At 43.6% G+C, this 14,865-nt stretch overlaps 3 protein-coding genes across 3 annotated transcripts; 1 reads left to right on the forward strand and 2 right to left on the reverse strand.

Moving 5' to 3' along the window:
* Positions 1-559: 559 nt before the first annotated feature.
* On the reverse strand, positions 560-814 carry EAE98_006695 (uncharacterized protein; the record flags this gene model as incomplete). The annotated part of the gene is made up of 1 exon (XM_038954318.1): positions 560-814. The coding sequence occupies one exon, from the start codon at positions 812-814 to the stop codon at positions 560-562; it is 255 nt and encodes an 84-aa protein (XP_038809563.1).
* A 1,671-nt stretch (positions 815-2,485) lies between these two features.
* Positions 2,486-7,051, reverse strand: EAE98_006696 (uncharacterized protein). Its single transcript, XM_038954319.1, has 2 exons — positions 2,977-7,051; positions 2,486-2,847 (listed from the first exon to the last, which is right to left on the reverse strand). The coding sequence occupies exons 1-2, from the start codon at positions 6,891-6,893 to the stop codon at positions 2,730-2,732; spliced, it is 4,035 nt and encodes a 1,344-aa protein (XP_038809564.1). The 5' UTR covers positions 6,894-7,051; the 3' UTR covers positions 2,486-2,729.
* A 1,261-nt stretch (positions 7,052-8,312) lies between these two features.
* On the forward strand, positions 8,313-14,354 carry EAE98_006697 (uncharacterized protein; the record flags this gene model as incomplete). Its single annotated transcript, XM_038954320.1, has 2 exons — positions 8,313-13,647; positions 13,699-14,354. 2 exons carry the CDS (start codon positions 8,313-8,315, stop codon positions 14,352-14,354), a joined length of 5,991 nt encoding a protein of 1,996 aa, XP_038809565.1.
* Positions 14,355-14,865: the final 511 nt, after the last annotated feature.

The following is a 14,865-nucleotide window of genomic DNA, read 5'->3' on the forward strand; positions in this document are numbered from 1 at the left end:
CTTAGTATTCGAACAACAAAATTGTCGAAACCCTCTTCATTCAATGCAATCCAAGTCATTACTTTTCGTCTGCCAAATTTACACGACGTCGGCATCAACAAAGCCAACTAGTTAGATTTTTCGACACTCAGTTTCGGGTAGAAATGTCGAATTGTCTGTCGCTGAGCAGAGACTGCGTCACTTCAATTTCCTTGCTTTACCTTTGGATGTAACGTCATTTGAGAAAAGAAAGTGTATCTGCTAAGCATGTTACTGACGATGGTGTCAAGACAGTTCTGCGAGTTACCGACGAGGACGAGGACAGAGATTATCAATTCAACATTTGTTCGTCAAATAATAAGAATGGGTCGAATAGAACAAGGGAAAATGATACACACCACATCAGTTCATGAGAGGATCAAGCTATCACACGAATACATTCATCATCACTGTTGAAGGCTCAAGCGTTTGTTCAAAACGCGTGTCGATTTTCTATTTACGGCTTCCCAAGATCCTAGAAGACCTCTGTATGACCGACACACGATTGAACCCAGAGATTGATTTTTGTTTCCAAAAACCATTAGGTCGCTGGATTCAACAAGTTGGGGATCGAAACACGCCTGACTCGGATGCACGCAATTTGCTCCATAATGGGTCCACCATCACAAAAGTCCTTCTTGAGGCCCTTGTAGTTCGCGTCAGTGGTACGAAGGACGGGTCGCTTAGCGTAACCGAGCGTGATCCCGCCGTAGACAGCTGGTCGTTCCTCATCATTGGCGGCAGCGAAGCGACCAGTTACGGCATTGGAGCTGTTCGAAGCGTTGGAATTGTCCATCTTGATTCTAGACAATGTGGGATTAGTTAATGTATGGGATGATAACAACAAATCAGACATGACGAATGTATGGGACGATGTGAATACATAGAATAATGTGAATGTACTTGACAACAAGGTTATATATTACAGCATGAATGTACAGGTAGACATAATTGAATATAGCAACGATAATATATCAAACAGTGCGATTGTACAGGCAAATATCAAAGCATGGGATTGCATTACAAATATAATGTGTTAAGAATTAACAACAGCATTACAATTAACAAGTATGATATGCAAACAACATTGAAGAAGCAAGAAGCAATAGCATTACAATCGACAACTATTATATACAAATTATGTTAAAGAAGCAACAGCAATAGCAATAGTGAGAAGGGAATGGGCGAGGGTACCGACTAGTGAATAGATTCTCTTGTATAGAATAAAGTCTTGAAGTTTGAAAGGGAGTATTGATGTCGATGTCGATGTGGTGAGTTATCTGAAGTTTGAGGTGCTTGAGATAATATTTTGGATGTGAATGGATGTAGAATTTCACGGTGGGAAGAGCGAATTTTATATACAATCAAATCTCCCATCCTGATGGAAATGTACGCTACAAATCTGGTAGGCGTGACTAGAACCTGCGCTAGATACCTTAGGGGGATTAGTCCTTACGTCAGGTGATTTCGTGATATGTGTAAGTCACTGTTCAAATCATTAGAGGACGAGATTGGAGCTTAGTGGTTAGGTAAGTGAGCTTGATTTTGATATCTTCTGATTTGCTGGGGAGTAATTGGGTTTTGAGTGTGATCGTCGTAGGGTTGGACCATTCTGAGAAGGCGCAGTAAAGCATCAAGATTCTATACTCTACTGGACGATACACGAAAGGGAATCTAGACTATTGGAAATACCGCATTCACGATGGATACATGGAAGGATGGAGAAGTGAAAAATCTGAAACTGCATGGGATATGTAAGGTATACAGTATATTACAACGATTTTCGCTCAAGCAAGTACCTAGAATCTATCGACCGCTCACACGCATCATGTCCCACCCCTGAAAGCGAAGCCAATAACCCGTCCATTCTTTGATTGCCAAGAAAGAATTTGGTACATCCTCTCAAAACCAACCTAAGAACTAACACTAGACCCGATCGCGTACTTCGCTAAATTGGTCGCATTCGTGATAGCGTGTGAGCTATCCCTTACTAGGTATTTATCCTCATTTTTATCCCCATTCTAACCTTACGATTCATGAATGACAAAAAAGTAGGGCATGAAAGAATCAATGCTAGACTGGTATCGTAGTATGGGATGAGAATTTGATAAAGTAGAGGGATTTGATTCTTTGACAGGACTGCATTTGTGCTGAAATGAGCAGAATTTTTAACCTAGCTTTAACGAAGAGTAGATTCGGGTGGAAGCTGAAAATTTCATGATATGATATGATATGAGGACTTGGTTTGGAAATGATTGGGGAGAAGATGTAATAAACTTTATCCCTCCCTCCTCATGGATCATCGCAACTGCTGCATGACCACAATATCTCACCTACAATTGCCATCGGCCACCGGATATACTTCAGAATGTGATCAGGGTAACACATCCAATCGAATCGGATCGAATCATAAATCTCAACCCTCTATCAAACTCCATCAATCTCAGAGACTGAGCTTCCATTGTTCCTGTCATATTTCACCTGTTACGTTCACGATGGGATGAACTGCCGAAGTATACGGCTAATATCCCATTTCTGTGGGTGATATCGATGATTGTGAATGCTAGCCGACTACCGTACACTCAATTCATTTTTTACTTTCCTAGCATATTCCAAAACGCCATTGCTATGCTTGCACACGATCAAATCATTCATTTCCCATCCACCATCCTACAATAATATTCCTTTCTCCATCCTCACCCATCGAATCCTCATATCCCCTGTACCTTTCTATAACTAGGCGGTTTGATCGTTCTCCTGATCAATTTTCCAGCATACGGTGGAATGAGTGAAATTGCCGAAATTGCCGCGACCCTCCATACAAATCCCCTAGATAGTTGATTAGCTTCATTTACATGACTCGGCGCCTCAATGGCTGAGCGATTCGTGCCCCGTTCATCACCTGATCCTTCTTTACCACAGCAAGTTGGAGAAATGGCAGGAAGAAAGAAAACTTACAAAGTAACAACGAACGACAAGTCAAAATACCCTCCCAAGAATGGAATGCTTCCCAAATACAGCAAGCCTGTGCCAATCAGACTGACTATCATAACTGGATGCCATGTCGTAATCTCGAAAGCCACCATCGTGAGTTCATTCAGTACCAATACTGTAAAACTAACTGCCACCATTCTCGGTCCATCAACTTCTGTGAGAATCTGAGAAAGACCTTGGATCATTCCACCTTGGTAGATGGAAACAAAGACCCAAACAAAAAATGTTCGGTAGGAAAGCGATGAGCCAGATGTTAGTTCTTTATAAAGTTCAGGGTAAAGATTTGCGAGATCTTCGTCAACATCTTTATCAAGAACTAGAGAGAAGACTGGTGCCATTGTATAAACAGTTGCGTAGCCGACGAGCAACCAATCTTTGTATAGGCCTTCTGGTTCGAACTTGATAGCTATGCTATACATCGTTTGAGCCACACTAATGATGAGACCTCTATGAATCACAAATTGGGCGAGTTTAGCACTTCGTTTATAACTATTTCGTCCATGCCAAACGAGAAGTTTGGTAAGATGACAGAATTGTTCGATGGAGAAATCCGCAGCAAGAGAGGCTTGTCGTCCTTCTTTTCCAACTATACCTACACCCACATCCGCAGCTTGGATCATGGAAACATCATTTCCTCCATCTCCGATACAACAAACGCGCTTTTTGGTATATTCTCGAATGAGTTTTGCGACATCGGCTTTTTGAGTTGGTGAACATCGACATGCAACGACTGCTGGGAGAAGAACTGCCAAAGAAATAAATTCGGTTCGAAAATGGGTAAGTAGTAGAGCTAGACTCTCGCCATCGATCAAGAGACAAGCATCAGTTTTGCCGCGAAGAAAGTCGAGATGATCCTGAGCATTATCCTTTCGCCTGAGCTTATCGATAGTATGTATGTATTGTCCTCTTGCTACCAACTTGGCACTGACAGCAACGCATCGAGCAGTCTCGACTTTATCACCAGTCAACATCCAGATCTTGATACCTGCGTTTCGTAAAAGTTCTAAAGAAGGTTTGACATCCTTCTGAAGCTTATCCTCAACACCAGTGACTCCTAAAAGTTCAAGGTCCTTCTCGAGGAAATGTGAAACCACACGAGCCATGCCGGTATCTCGATTACTAATGGAAACTGAAGCCTCTTTATAACTTTGCGAAAAGTCCTTGTAGTTTTGAACAGACATTTTCTTTCGTCCAACGACCAAAGTGCGGAGACCTTCTCTAGCCATATTTGCAGTTTCCTCATCAAGCCAATCATTTGCAGCGACAATTGAAGTCATAACAGTATCTGCACCTTTCTGATAGAACCAAATCTCTCCAGCTTCGAGATTGCTGCTCGAAGATGTTTCAGAACCATCAAGAAATTGAACAATGATTCCCATACGTTTTCCTTCGGATGTAAAAGGGAAGACTTCAAGAATACGAACACGAACGACGGAACGACCAGTATCGACTGATTGTAAAAGCATCCCTTTCCTATCACGATGAATTAACCGCAACCCAACAGCTTCAGTCCATTTAACAATCGCAATTTCATCAGGCGAAGAAGCTTGATAAGATGTTACATCTTGACCATTTATTTCTTCAATAGTTGGAGTGACATTATGACAAAGAGCAAGAGCGAGGACTACGTCACGTACTCTCGACCCAATCTCTCTTCGGGTTCGAGTAGCAGTAACAGTAGTTGAAGCGACAGATGAAGGTGTGACAAGTATTGAAGATTGATTGGCATCTACGGGAACCGAGAATCCTTGTTTGACATAGGAGGCGACTTCATCCATTGCTTCATTCGCATATGAGACAGTTCCAACATGTATTTTCTTCATTTCCATTTCATTTTGCGTGAGTGTTCCGGTTTTGTCGCTAAGTAGATATTCAATTCGACCAAGTTCTTCAGGTATAGTACTTGTACGAACAACAGCCCCTTCAATTCCTGGATCTCGTTGAATGAACCAAGAGTAAACACTCTTTCCCATATCCAGATTGACACGGAGACTGATAGGCACGATTGTAGAAAACAATACCAAGAATCTCATGATCTTCACATACCATTTGACTCCTTCGACATGCTCAAACCCTTCTAATGCAACAAGAACAACAGATAGTGTGAGTGTCAAGGCGCAAAGGATTTTAGTAAGGGAGTTGATTTCATTCTCAAGAAGACCGGTCTTTGATCGAGATGGGGATGTAGAGAGAGCTGATCTAGTTTGAGGTCCAGTATAAACGATTACTGCCAAAGTAGTAGCACTCGAGGCAAGAACAGTATTGGCCCAAGCAGTATTGTCAATCGTTAATGGTGCTGAATCTCCGTCTTCCTCGTTGTTATCAGGGTCCGCTCCCCCTTTCGGCAAATGTGGGTCATACCCACTAGCACCTTTGGGCAGAAGACTAACGGTACCGATGAAATCATTAACCTTTTTGTCGGGTTTCCCAGCTACAACACGAAGACGTATAAATTCAGACGGGTCAAGAGATTGTGTTAAAGGAGAGCCTAATCTCAACTTCCAATCTGTCTCGCCATCCAATTGATCTGTTCGAATAAAGGTTTCACCTGCGCCCGCTGCATCTGCTGAAGGTGTATTTCCAAGTTGAGAAGTCGACCCTCTAGATTCTGAAACAGTGGCCGTAGATTGATCAATTGAAGGATCAGATATTGGATCTACCAGTAAAGACTCGGATGGTTCAACAACATTGGTCACTGCAGGTTCATGTGATACCGCAGCTGAAGATTCGTTGGCTGTACTTTTCAGAATAACGACATCGGCAGGAACTCTTTGATCCTTTCCTAATTTCAAGACATCCCCGACTTTCAAATCCCTAGATTTTCGGACTACCTCACGAACACTCGAACTTGGTGCATCTCGTCCTTGGCCTTGAGTACTTTCCTCTTCTTCTTGTATATCTGACAAGCGATCCGGTTGAAGTAAATGTTTTCCTTTCTTTGCTTTACCCTTGGACTTCAACTTCTTCCTCGCACTATATTTATCCGTGTCCGCTTTTGAAGGTTTATCGAAACATAAAACAGTGTATCCCTCGGAATTCGCTTCGGAATCTCGTCTTCGTCTTCCAATGTCATCAAAAGCCTCCTTCCCCAGGGTGATCGCCAAAACAAATACTAAAGGGACGATATATGTTGAGAGGTATCCAATTCGCAGAGGTGGTATCGCTTGAGATAAAGCGACAAGTAAAAAGTACATGTTGAAAAAGAAAGAAAATTCGTTATACAGAGTTCGTGGTAAAAAGCTAATTGGGGTATATTTCGCATTCGAAACGGCATTCGGAGGAAATCGTGAAGTTTGTGTTGCACCAACTTGTACTGTTCTCGATGAAGCTGGATCATGTTCGTCGTCTTGTTCTTCGCTTTCCTCTGGCTGTGGCTGCGATGGGTTATTTCCTGATAAGAAGCTTGGAAGCCGTATTTGTGATGATATATTCTTTACTTTGTCGAAGCTTGACCGACGTCCTCTTCGAGATCTCCCACTCCCACTTCCATCTCCTGATAATAAAGGTGCATCGTCGTCCACGGCATTCTCACTTCCTCCCGACATCCTCCCCATACCGTCCCCTCCCAAATCGTCATTTAATAAAGCTCGCAGATCCTCACTATCTGTATCGACATCCCTGTTTCTTCCTAAATCACCATAACCTCTATTTCTTGCAAAATTTCGCAAACCACCCATACGCAGATTTCTTAAGGGTATATTCGGACCTCGTCTTTCTTTACTAGAGTTCTGTTGGATGTGTGAAGAAGAATTGGATGATTTTGAAGTTGGAGAAGTTATTGGATCCAGTTCCTGCAAGTCCAGCTCAAGGTCGGAATCCGCATCATCCACAGGAGAGTCTGGTGGATTTGATTGATGGTGATATGCAGAGCTCGAAGACATACCTCATTGATGCGGTTGAATAATATGCGATCATAAAATAAGGGGAGAAAAGTAAAAGTAATTGTATCTATTGTGTTATTTTACTTTTCTTTCTTTCTTTCTTTTCTTATTGGAAGTCTCAGCCACGAAATCAACGTCGTCAATGATTAAAGTTATGCTCGTAGAAAGAGTAAGGTTACCGGTAGAGTATTGGGGTTGAATATTTACAAGGTACTACGTAGCCTTGTAGCTACATGGATACAGCAATACATTATTGAATTCTAGCGTGTTACAGTCTGACCGTAGTATTTACCAATATTTACCATAATTTACCAGTTTTTACCAATATTTACCAATGTTTATTTACCCAGGTAGGTAGCATCTCATCGTAGGTATCTTGGGAAGCGATAAGGACAAATATAGCAGTTTTATACATGCCTACGGTAGGTAGCCATTATCTATTACACACACATATGTCATGTCAACCATGTCGTCGATGGATTTACTAGAGTGTGTTTCACTTTGAATCTATAGTTAGTATCTCTCTATTGATTAAATGACGCTCCGCTGGCCCTCCGGGTGCCACTGCCGTGGAGGCCGACTACTTATTAGGTATTTGCTTCTCCTCATCACTCAAAAGAAGCATCGTTTGTCGGCTGATTGTGACTACCGCGCGGGGTGTGTACCTAACAAGTAGAGCTTCGAGCGCAGCGAGCTATGGGGGTTTGGGGGCTTGCCCCCTTCAATGATTATCATGCTATCGTGAGTCTATTTACAGTGAGGTATTCGGTGAGCTTCATTCTTTTCTTTCTTATTACAATGTACCTAAGTATTATAAGCTTCGGACATCAATGAAATAATATAAATCAAATACATTCTCCCGTATTCATACCCTTGCTTGAATTCGCCCACATGATTCGTTAAATATCAATATCTGGCCTGAGGCCTCACAACATTGTCACGGAATGGAGAGCTTTTAACCCGGAGTTCAGCCTTCTCTCAGCCTTCTCCACACGGCCTCACAAGCCAGGTCGCCTTTGGAATTTGTCCGAGTCCATTTTACCACCTTTACATCAATCCATTTCAACCAAAATCATATGGGGATTTGATTAATTGTTCTCTCCATTACTTTCCTCACAAAAAATAAAAGAATAAAACCCAAACTTTTTGTAGTTATGAATCAACTTTCAGTCCAAAATATATCATCCTTTTAATCTGGTTTTGTTTTTAAGCGGAAAGAGATCCCAAGATCCATTGTATAAGTGAGTACTAATTGATCGATTGTTGACTTTGATATCTAGAAGCATTTCTGTTCATACAGCTCAGTCTTTGAGTCATGATACATGTCACTGCCGAGGAGACTCTATATACTTACTAATCTGTTTTGTTTGGTATAGTATTATTCATTTCTTTTTTTTCCAGGATACTAAGAGAATCGCGATGCCCTCGGAACCAGGAAATCAATCATGGCATCCTGCCTTTATGCCGAATGCTGCAGCAGATATAATTCCTTCGGAGACTCTTTCACAACCAATTGCAGATGCGCACCCGCCCACTGCTGAACTCAAGCCTTCGGATCATCCAGTGAATGGAGAAGAACCAACGGTTGGAAATGACACAACATTGGACGAGACTTTGGATGCGTGGAAGGAGCCGGACGTGGAGGCGGATGTTGCGAGAGGAGATACGGAGCATTCCGAATTAACAGATCTGCGAAGTGCGCTCACATCGTCTTTGAGAAGTCCTGGAGGTGTAGAAATGGATGAGAGTCCATCTCACGAAGAAGTACTGGAAGCAAATGTCGCCCAAGAAGTCAAAGCGGATTTTCCAACCACCGGTCCTTCGAATGATAGTAAACACGTTAGTACGAATTCATTCGCAAGGACATCGCATGAAGTAAATTGGGGTGAGGATGATGAAGTAGATCCCGAATGGAATTTATCGCGTACAAACACAGATCCTTTCAAAATGATGCCTAAATCCGATCGAACGAACTCCTTTCCTATCGTCCCTCCTTCTCACGAACAAGAAACTTTACACTCGATACCGCATTCTCAAGTCGAGGATATCATGAATGAGGTGGAACAGTCACCACATAGCGCGTTTTTCGATGAGGCGCATGATGCTGAAGGGGACTTTTTTACACAACAAAGCTCCGGTGATACTTTCAATGACGTACACAATTCCCAAGAAACACAATCTGCATTGGACCATTCACCAGATTATGGTCAATCTTACGGGGGAGATGTTGAACAAGAAGAGGATGAAGAATCTCGCGCACGATTTGAAGAAGGAATCCCGCTTGTACAGCCTTCTGATGAAACGCAAACTCCTGGCGCTGGTCCAGATCACTTCATGTTTACAAATACTCAAGATACGGCAGAAGAAAACGGCTTTTTTGACAAAAGCGATATATCAGCTCCTCAACACTTAGATATAGGTCAACCATCACTTGAAAGAAAATCAACTATGCAAGTTATGGATTCATTACATTTTCAACGAGACGATCAAACGCTAGAGACAACGCCAGAACTTTCCGAAGCAGAAGTTGTTGTCCCGGATCCAGCTATGGAAATTGAAAATATCCCAAAAAATGCCCTTCAAGATGCATTCGACGGGCCTGATTCCGAATTCCCGGCGAATTTAGGCGGAGAGGCTGGTGAGACTAGTAGTGAAGATTTGGCTGCAAAGTGGCAAGCCGCCTTAGACGATGAATTTCTTGATGACGATGACGATCTCTTACCAGATGAGGATGAGGATGCTAACGACAAGGCTGTTGATCCAGCCGCTTTTTTTGGGAGTGATGATGAAGGATTTTTGGATGATGTTGAAGAAAGCGCAGATGCCAGTGGCTTGAATGGTCACGTGACTGGGTTCGATGTTAATGAAACGAAACCACAAGCTACTAGTAGTCGCTATAGACCAGCAGAGGCAGTTCCGGTAGCCCAGCCGCAATCTAACAAGGCTTTTGCACCGGCCGCACCATTCTTGACCGATCTTTCGAGATCGAATACTACTCCAGAAACTTCCTTGCCATTCAACCCTGCGGTCGCTATGGGGAGTTATCCAGTACAACAACGTCCTGAATTACCTAAAGCTCAAAGTTTTGCCGACAAAGCTAAAGGGGGTTACGCATCTCCTTATGATTTGCCAATGGAAGTTGTTAAACCTCGTAAACGAGTAAGCACAAATCAAATGAATCGTGGATATAACGCATCAGCTCCTCCAGCTCCTCCCAGGGCTGCCAGTCTGAACAATCCACCACCAAGTGCGTATCCCCTTCAGCAACAACAGAAATCTGCGATGAATACTTCTCCCACTGGGCCCAGTACGCAAAAACCGAAGTCTGGTGCAGATAGTGGTTTCTTCGAGGATCTTCCTATTCTTTCCAGACCCAAGGCTGCTCCTCGACACCAGACTACACCTGCACCTTCTCAATACACTCCGTCAATCAATGCTGGGCATCTACAAAACTACGCACCCGCTTCTGTTCACCCTCCTCATTCGACTCCAATTCATCAAGAAGCGACCATGCGACAACCACCATCTCTTCAGCCACCCATGCAATCACCTCCAATGGTTCAAGGTGGCTTGATAGCCCCTGAGCGTGTAAGTCCTTACGCTTCTATTGCATCGGCAGGTCAACAATTACAAACCTCTGTACCTTCTGTAACATCACGATATTCTCCAGCACCGCCACCTTTGCAACATTCAACAAGCGCTCCAGTACCAGTCATACAGTCTAGATATTCTCCTGCCCCGCCTCAAACACGGTCACAATATGCGCCGTCACCGTCAGCAAATCTTCAATCACCGCCGCAAGCGATATTACCACATTTACCTCGAACTTCGAGTCCATTGGCTCACTTTGAGAGAAGCCAAGATGCACGCGGGCATGGCCCCGGTGGCGAGATCCCGAATTATGATCGTCGTAGCTCATCAGGATATGAGCCTATTTTGAGGGCACATCCACTTCCACCCACTAGAGAGCTCGATGAAAATGATGCCGGCGTACCGCACACTCCAATATATAGTGAACAGCCAAAGTTTTTTGCTTCACCTGCACAAGGAATGAGTTCGGTTTCTCAAACGCCACCGCCCAATTCAAGCATTGCTGCTCGTATGGCTAGATCACCTCCGAAAAGATCATCGCCATCGCAATACACGCCACAGCATCCTTCTAATACCTTGAGCCCACCTCCTGCTCATGGCTTCGTCCCACCGCCAAGATCCCAAACACAATCTCCTGGTAGAGCTTTTGGTGGATCTCGACTGGAAATGAGTATTCCTGAACCATATCAAAGGCCAGCTTCTATTGAGGCTCTATCCCCTAGGAACGCATCTGCATTCACCCCTACTCAACCAACATTTCACGCCCCTGGGCGCCTCAGAGCACCATCCTTGGTTAACTATGTCGCCCCTATAGATGGCCGTGAACATGATTCTTTGCAACGATGGAAAGGCTGTCCTGTTTTTACTTGGGGCGTCGGAGGTACCATGATTACATCTTTCCCCGTAGATGTACCTCGATACGGTATAACTTCAACAACACCCATGGTTGTTAGAAGTCCTGGAGAAGTCAAAGTCCGAAATGTTAAAGACCTTGATCCATTAGAAAACAGGTTGACAAGCTTCCCTGGCCCATTGAAGGGGAAGGCAAAGAAGAAGGAAGTTCTATCTTGGTTGGCATCTGGTATAGAGATATTGGAACAAAGTGCATCCTACCTAAGATCTCTCCAAGTTTTGTCTCATGATGACAAACGTACTGAAGAACGTCTACTTCTCTGGAAAATTTTACAAATATTCATCGAGAATGACGGTATTCTGGAAGGGAATCCTGTTGTTGAAAAAGCTGTTAGAGCTGTCCTCTCCCCAGGTATCGAAAATGAGGTTGGTCAAGAATCGCCATTGTATGCAACCGGAGCAGATCTTTCCGGTATCTCATCGTCATCCACCAATCCAACAACGGCTGATCCCGTGGACCCTGCTGCTGTAGATCGCATGAGAAAGCATCTATTGAGAGGAGATAGAGAGAAAGCTGTTTGGGAAGCTGTTGATAAACGACTCTGGGCACATGCAATGCTGATTTCAAACACTGTGTCAAAGGAACTTTACAAACAAGTTGCCCAAGAATTCGTACAAAAGGAGGTGAAGAACGTCGGTGATAATACTGAGCCTCTTGCTGCCTTGTATGAGATTTTTGCTGGCAACTTTGAAGAAAGTATCGACGAGCTCGTTCCACCATCTGCCCGTGCCGGTTTCCAAATGGTCAGCACATCTACATCAATGACTTCTTCAAAGGATGCACTTGAAGGTCTTGATAGATGGCGTGAGACACTTGGTCTTGTTCTAAGTAACCGAAGCACAGATGACAGTAAAGCTTTAGCTGCCTTGGGAAAACTTCTTTCCGGTTATGGCAGAGCTGAAGCTGCACACATTTGTTACCTGTTTGCCAGGACTTCATCTGTATTTGGAGGAATTGATGATCCAAGTACAAATGTGGTACTCATTGGTTCTGATCATTTGAGGCAACCATTTGACTTCGATAGGGAATTGGAACCAGTTCTTCTCAGTGAAGTTTATGAGTATGGTTTATCGCTCTCAAATACTTCTAGCATCGTCACTACCAGCCCTCATTTGGCAGTTTACAAATTGCATCATGCTGCAGTTTTAGCAGAGTATGGACATCGACAAAAAGCTTTAGAATATTGTGAGAGTATTGCTTCGACAATCACTTCTCAAACAAGAAGATCACCATATCATCATGGCCAATTAGTTTCATCTCTTGATGATCTTAGTAACAGATTAAAATCGTCACCCAAGGATGAAAACGGGTCTTGGATCTCAAAGCCTAGCATTGACAAAGTATCTGGTTCTGTATGGGCAACATTCAATAAATTCGTTGCTGGTGACGAACAGGATACTACCGATACTATGTCGAATGCTGGAAGTCAGGCTGATATTGGTCCATTTGCACGCATTGCTGGTGGTACTCCAACTATAAGCAGATCGCCGTCAGTTGCCGATATTTATGGTAGCTCATATAATGGAAGTGGGGGTTTGGGTATCAATGGAATCATGTCAGCAACTCAACCACCACAAACCAAGGCATCTTCGAGATACGCCCCAGGTGCAAGTTCTACTTATACTCCACAAGGATCATATGAGCCACCAAGTTCCTCACATGGTTCTCAGCCTAGAACTTCATTTGAGGGTGGTAGAACATCAGGTGAATTCCGTCGAAACATATATGAACCACAAAGACAAATGTCTTCAGAATATCGTCCAGCTTCTCAGCAATACAATCAACCCCCTAGCTTCACACCTCATTCTAGTGGTTATAGTCCATATACTGGTGGTGATTCTCCTTATACTCCACAAGCTATTCCTTCTGCAATGGAAACTCCATCAACCAATTTCGATTCACCACAACCCATGAGTTTTGATGGACAACCTTCGTATCAACCACATATGGGAGGTGGTGACCCATCTAGCAATGGATATGAACCTCCATCCTCGACTGGATATGAACCACCGACTGGAAGCTCTTATGAACCACCCTCATTAAGCACAGGATACGAACCTCCATTATATGAGCCTAATTCAATGGAGCAATCCGATTCGCCGATCAGCACAAAGCCAAAGAAAAGCTTCATGGATGATGACGATGATATTCCTGCATTGAAGGCTCCTGTAGATACAAGTCGAGAAAAGACTAAAGCGGAGAAAGATAGAGAAGCAGATGAGGCTTTCCGCAAAGCCGCCGAAGCTGATGGTAAGTACACCTTGGATTCAATGCCTCAGAACGATACTAACAACTCTTTAGCTGCAAAGGATAAAAAGCCCGCTCCACAAAAGAAAGGCTGGGGTCTTGGTTGGTTCGGAGGTGGTAAAAAAGACACCGCTTCGTCCGATGCCGTACAAGAAAAGAAAGCTATTAGAGCCAAACTTGGCGAAGAAAGTAGCTTTGTCTATGATCCAGATCTTAAGAGATGGATCAATAAAAAAGCAGGGGCAGACAACACCCCTACCCCATCAGCAACTCCACCTCCACCAAGAGCTACAGGTCCACCAAGATCAGCTAGCGGTAGCGTGATGCCCATTGCGGCAGGTCATTTAAACATGCCCCCACGACCCGTTAGCTCAGCAAGCGCACCACCTCAAAGAGCCTCTAGTGGTTCTAGCGATATTGGAAGTTTAGCTGATGGTGGGCTGGTGAAGCCTCCTATGGCCCCAGCAATGGCTAGGACGCAGAGTAACGGGAGTGCAATGGGTGGAAATTTGAGTGGATTGATGAGTACTGGAAGTGCACCACCCACTAGACCAAGTACGGGAATGAGCACTGCATCCAGTATTGATGATTTGTTGGGGCCGCCCACCGCGGGTTCAAGGAAGGGAACGGTTAGAAAGGGTAAGAAGGGGAGAGGGTATATTGATGTTATGGGGGATAAGGCCGGGGGAAGTAGTGGGAGTCAAGGCTGAGGACTGAGGGATGAGGGTGGTGAAGGTGTATTATAAGTGTATGCATGAGAAGTGGATTGGCTAAGGTGAAGGAGAAAATGAAGAACGGTAACAAACGACCTTGTAATTTTGTACGAAGAGCAGTGCTATGATACATGAAAGATGAAGATGGATGGATGGATGAAATAGATGATACCATTCGTTTCTGGTTGCATGTTGGGATTGGTTAATAGTTTACTTTAAGCTTAGATAGATGAGGAATAATGACTCATTTTGTATTTTTGATTTACCTGGGTTGTTGCTTCATATTCGGGTTTGAGTGGCATGGAAAAGATGTGCCAATAAGCACAATGAACCAGAGGACAATTTATACAAAATCCATGTTGGCTCTCTTGGTGGTAAAATACGTTTCAATTTTCAAGGTAAGAACGCTACGTCGATTATACATAAAAAGTACATCCGAAGATGAATAGATGACTGAGCCTGATCCTTCCGAGCACAGCCAACAAGAAAATACAAAACTCCGAACATC

Source organism: Botrytis deweyae (genome assembly GCF_014898535.1).
Source record: "Botrytis deweyae strain B1 chromosome Unknown BDEW_014, whole genome shotgun sequence".
NCBI lineage: Eukaryota > Fungi > Ascomycota > Leotiomycetes > Helotiales > Sclerotiniaceae > Botrytis > Botrytis deweyae.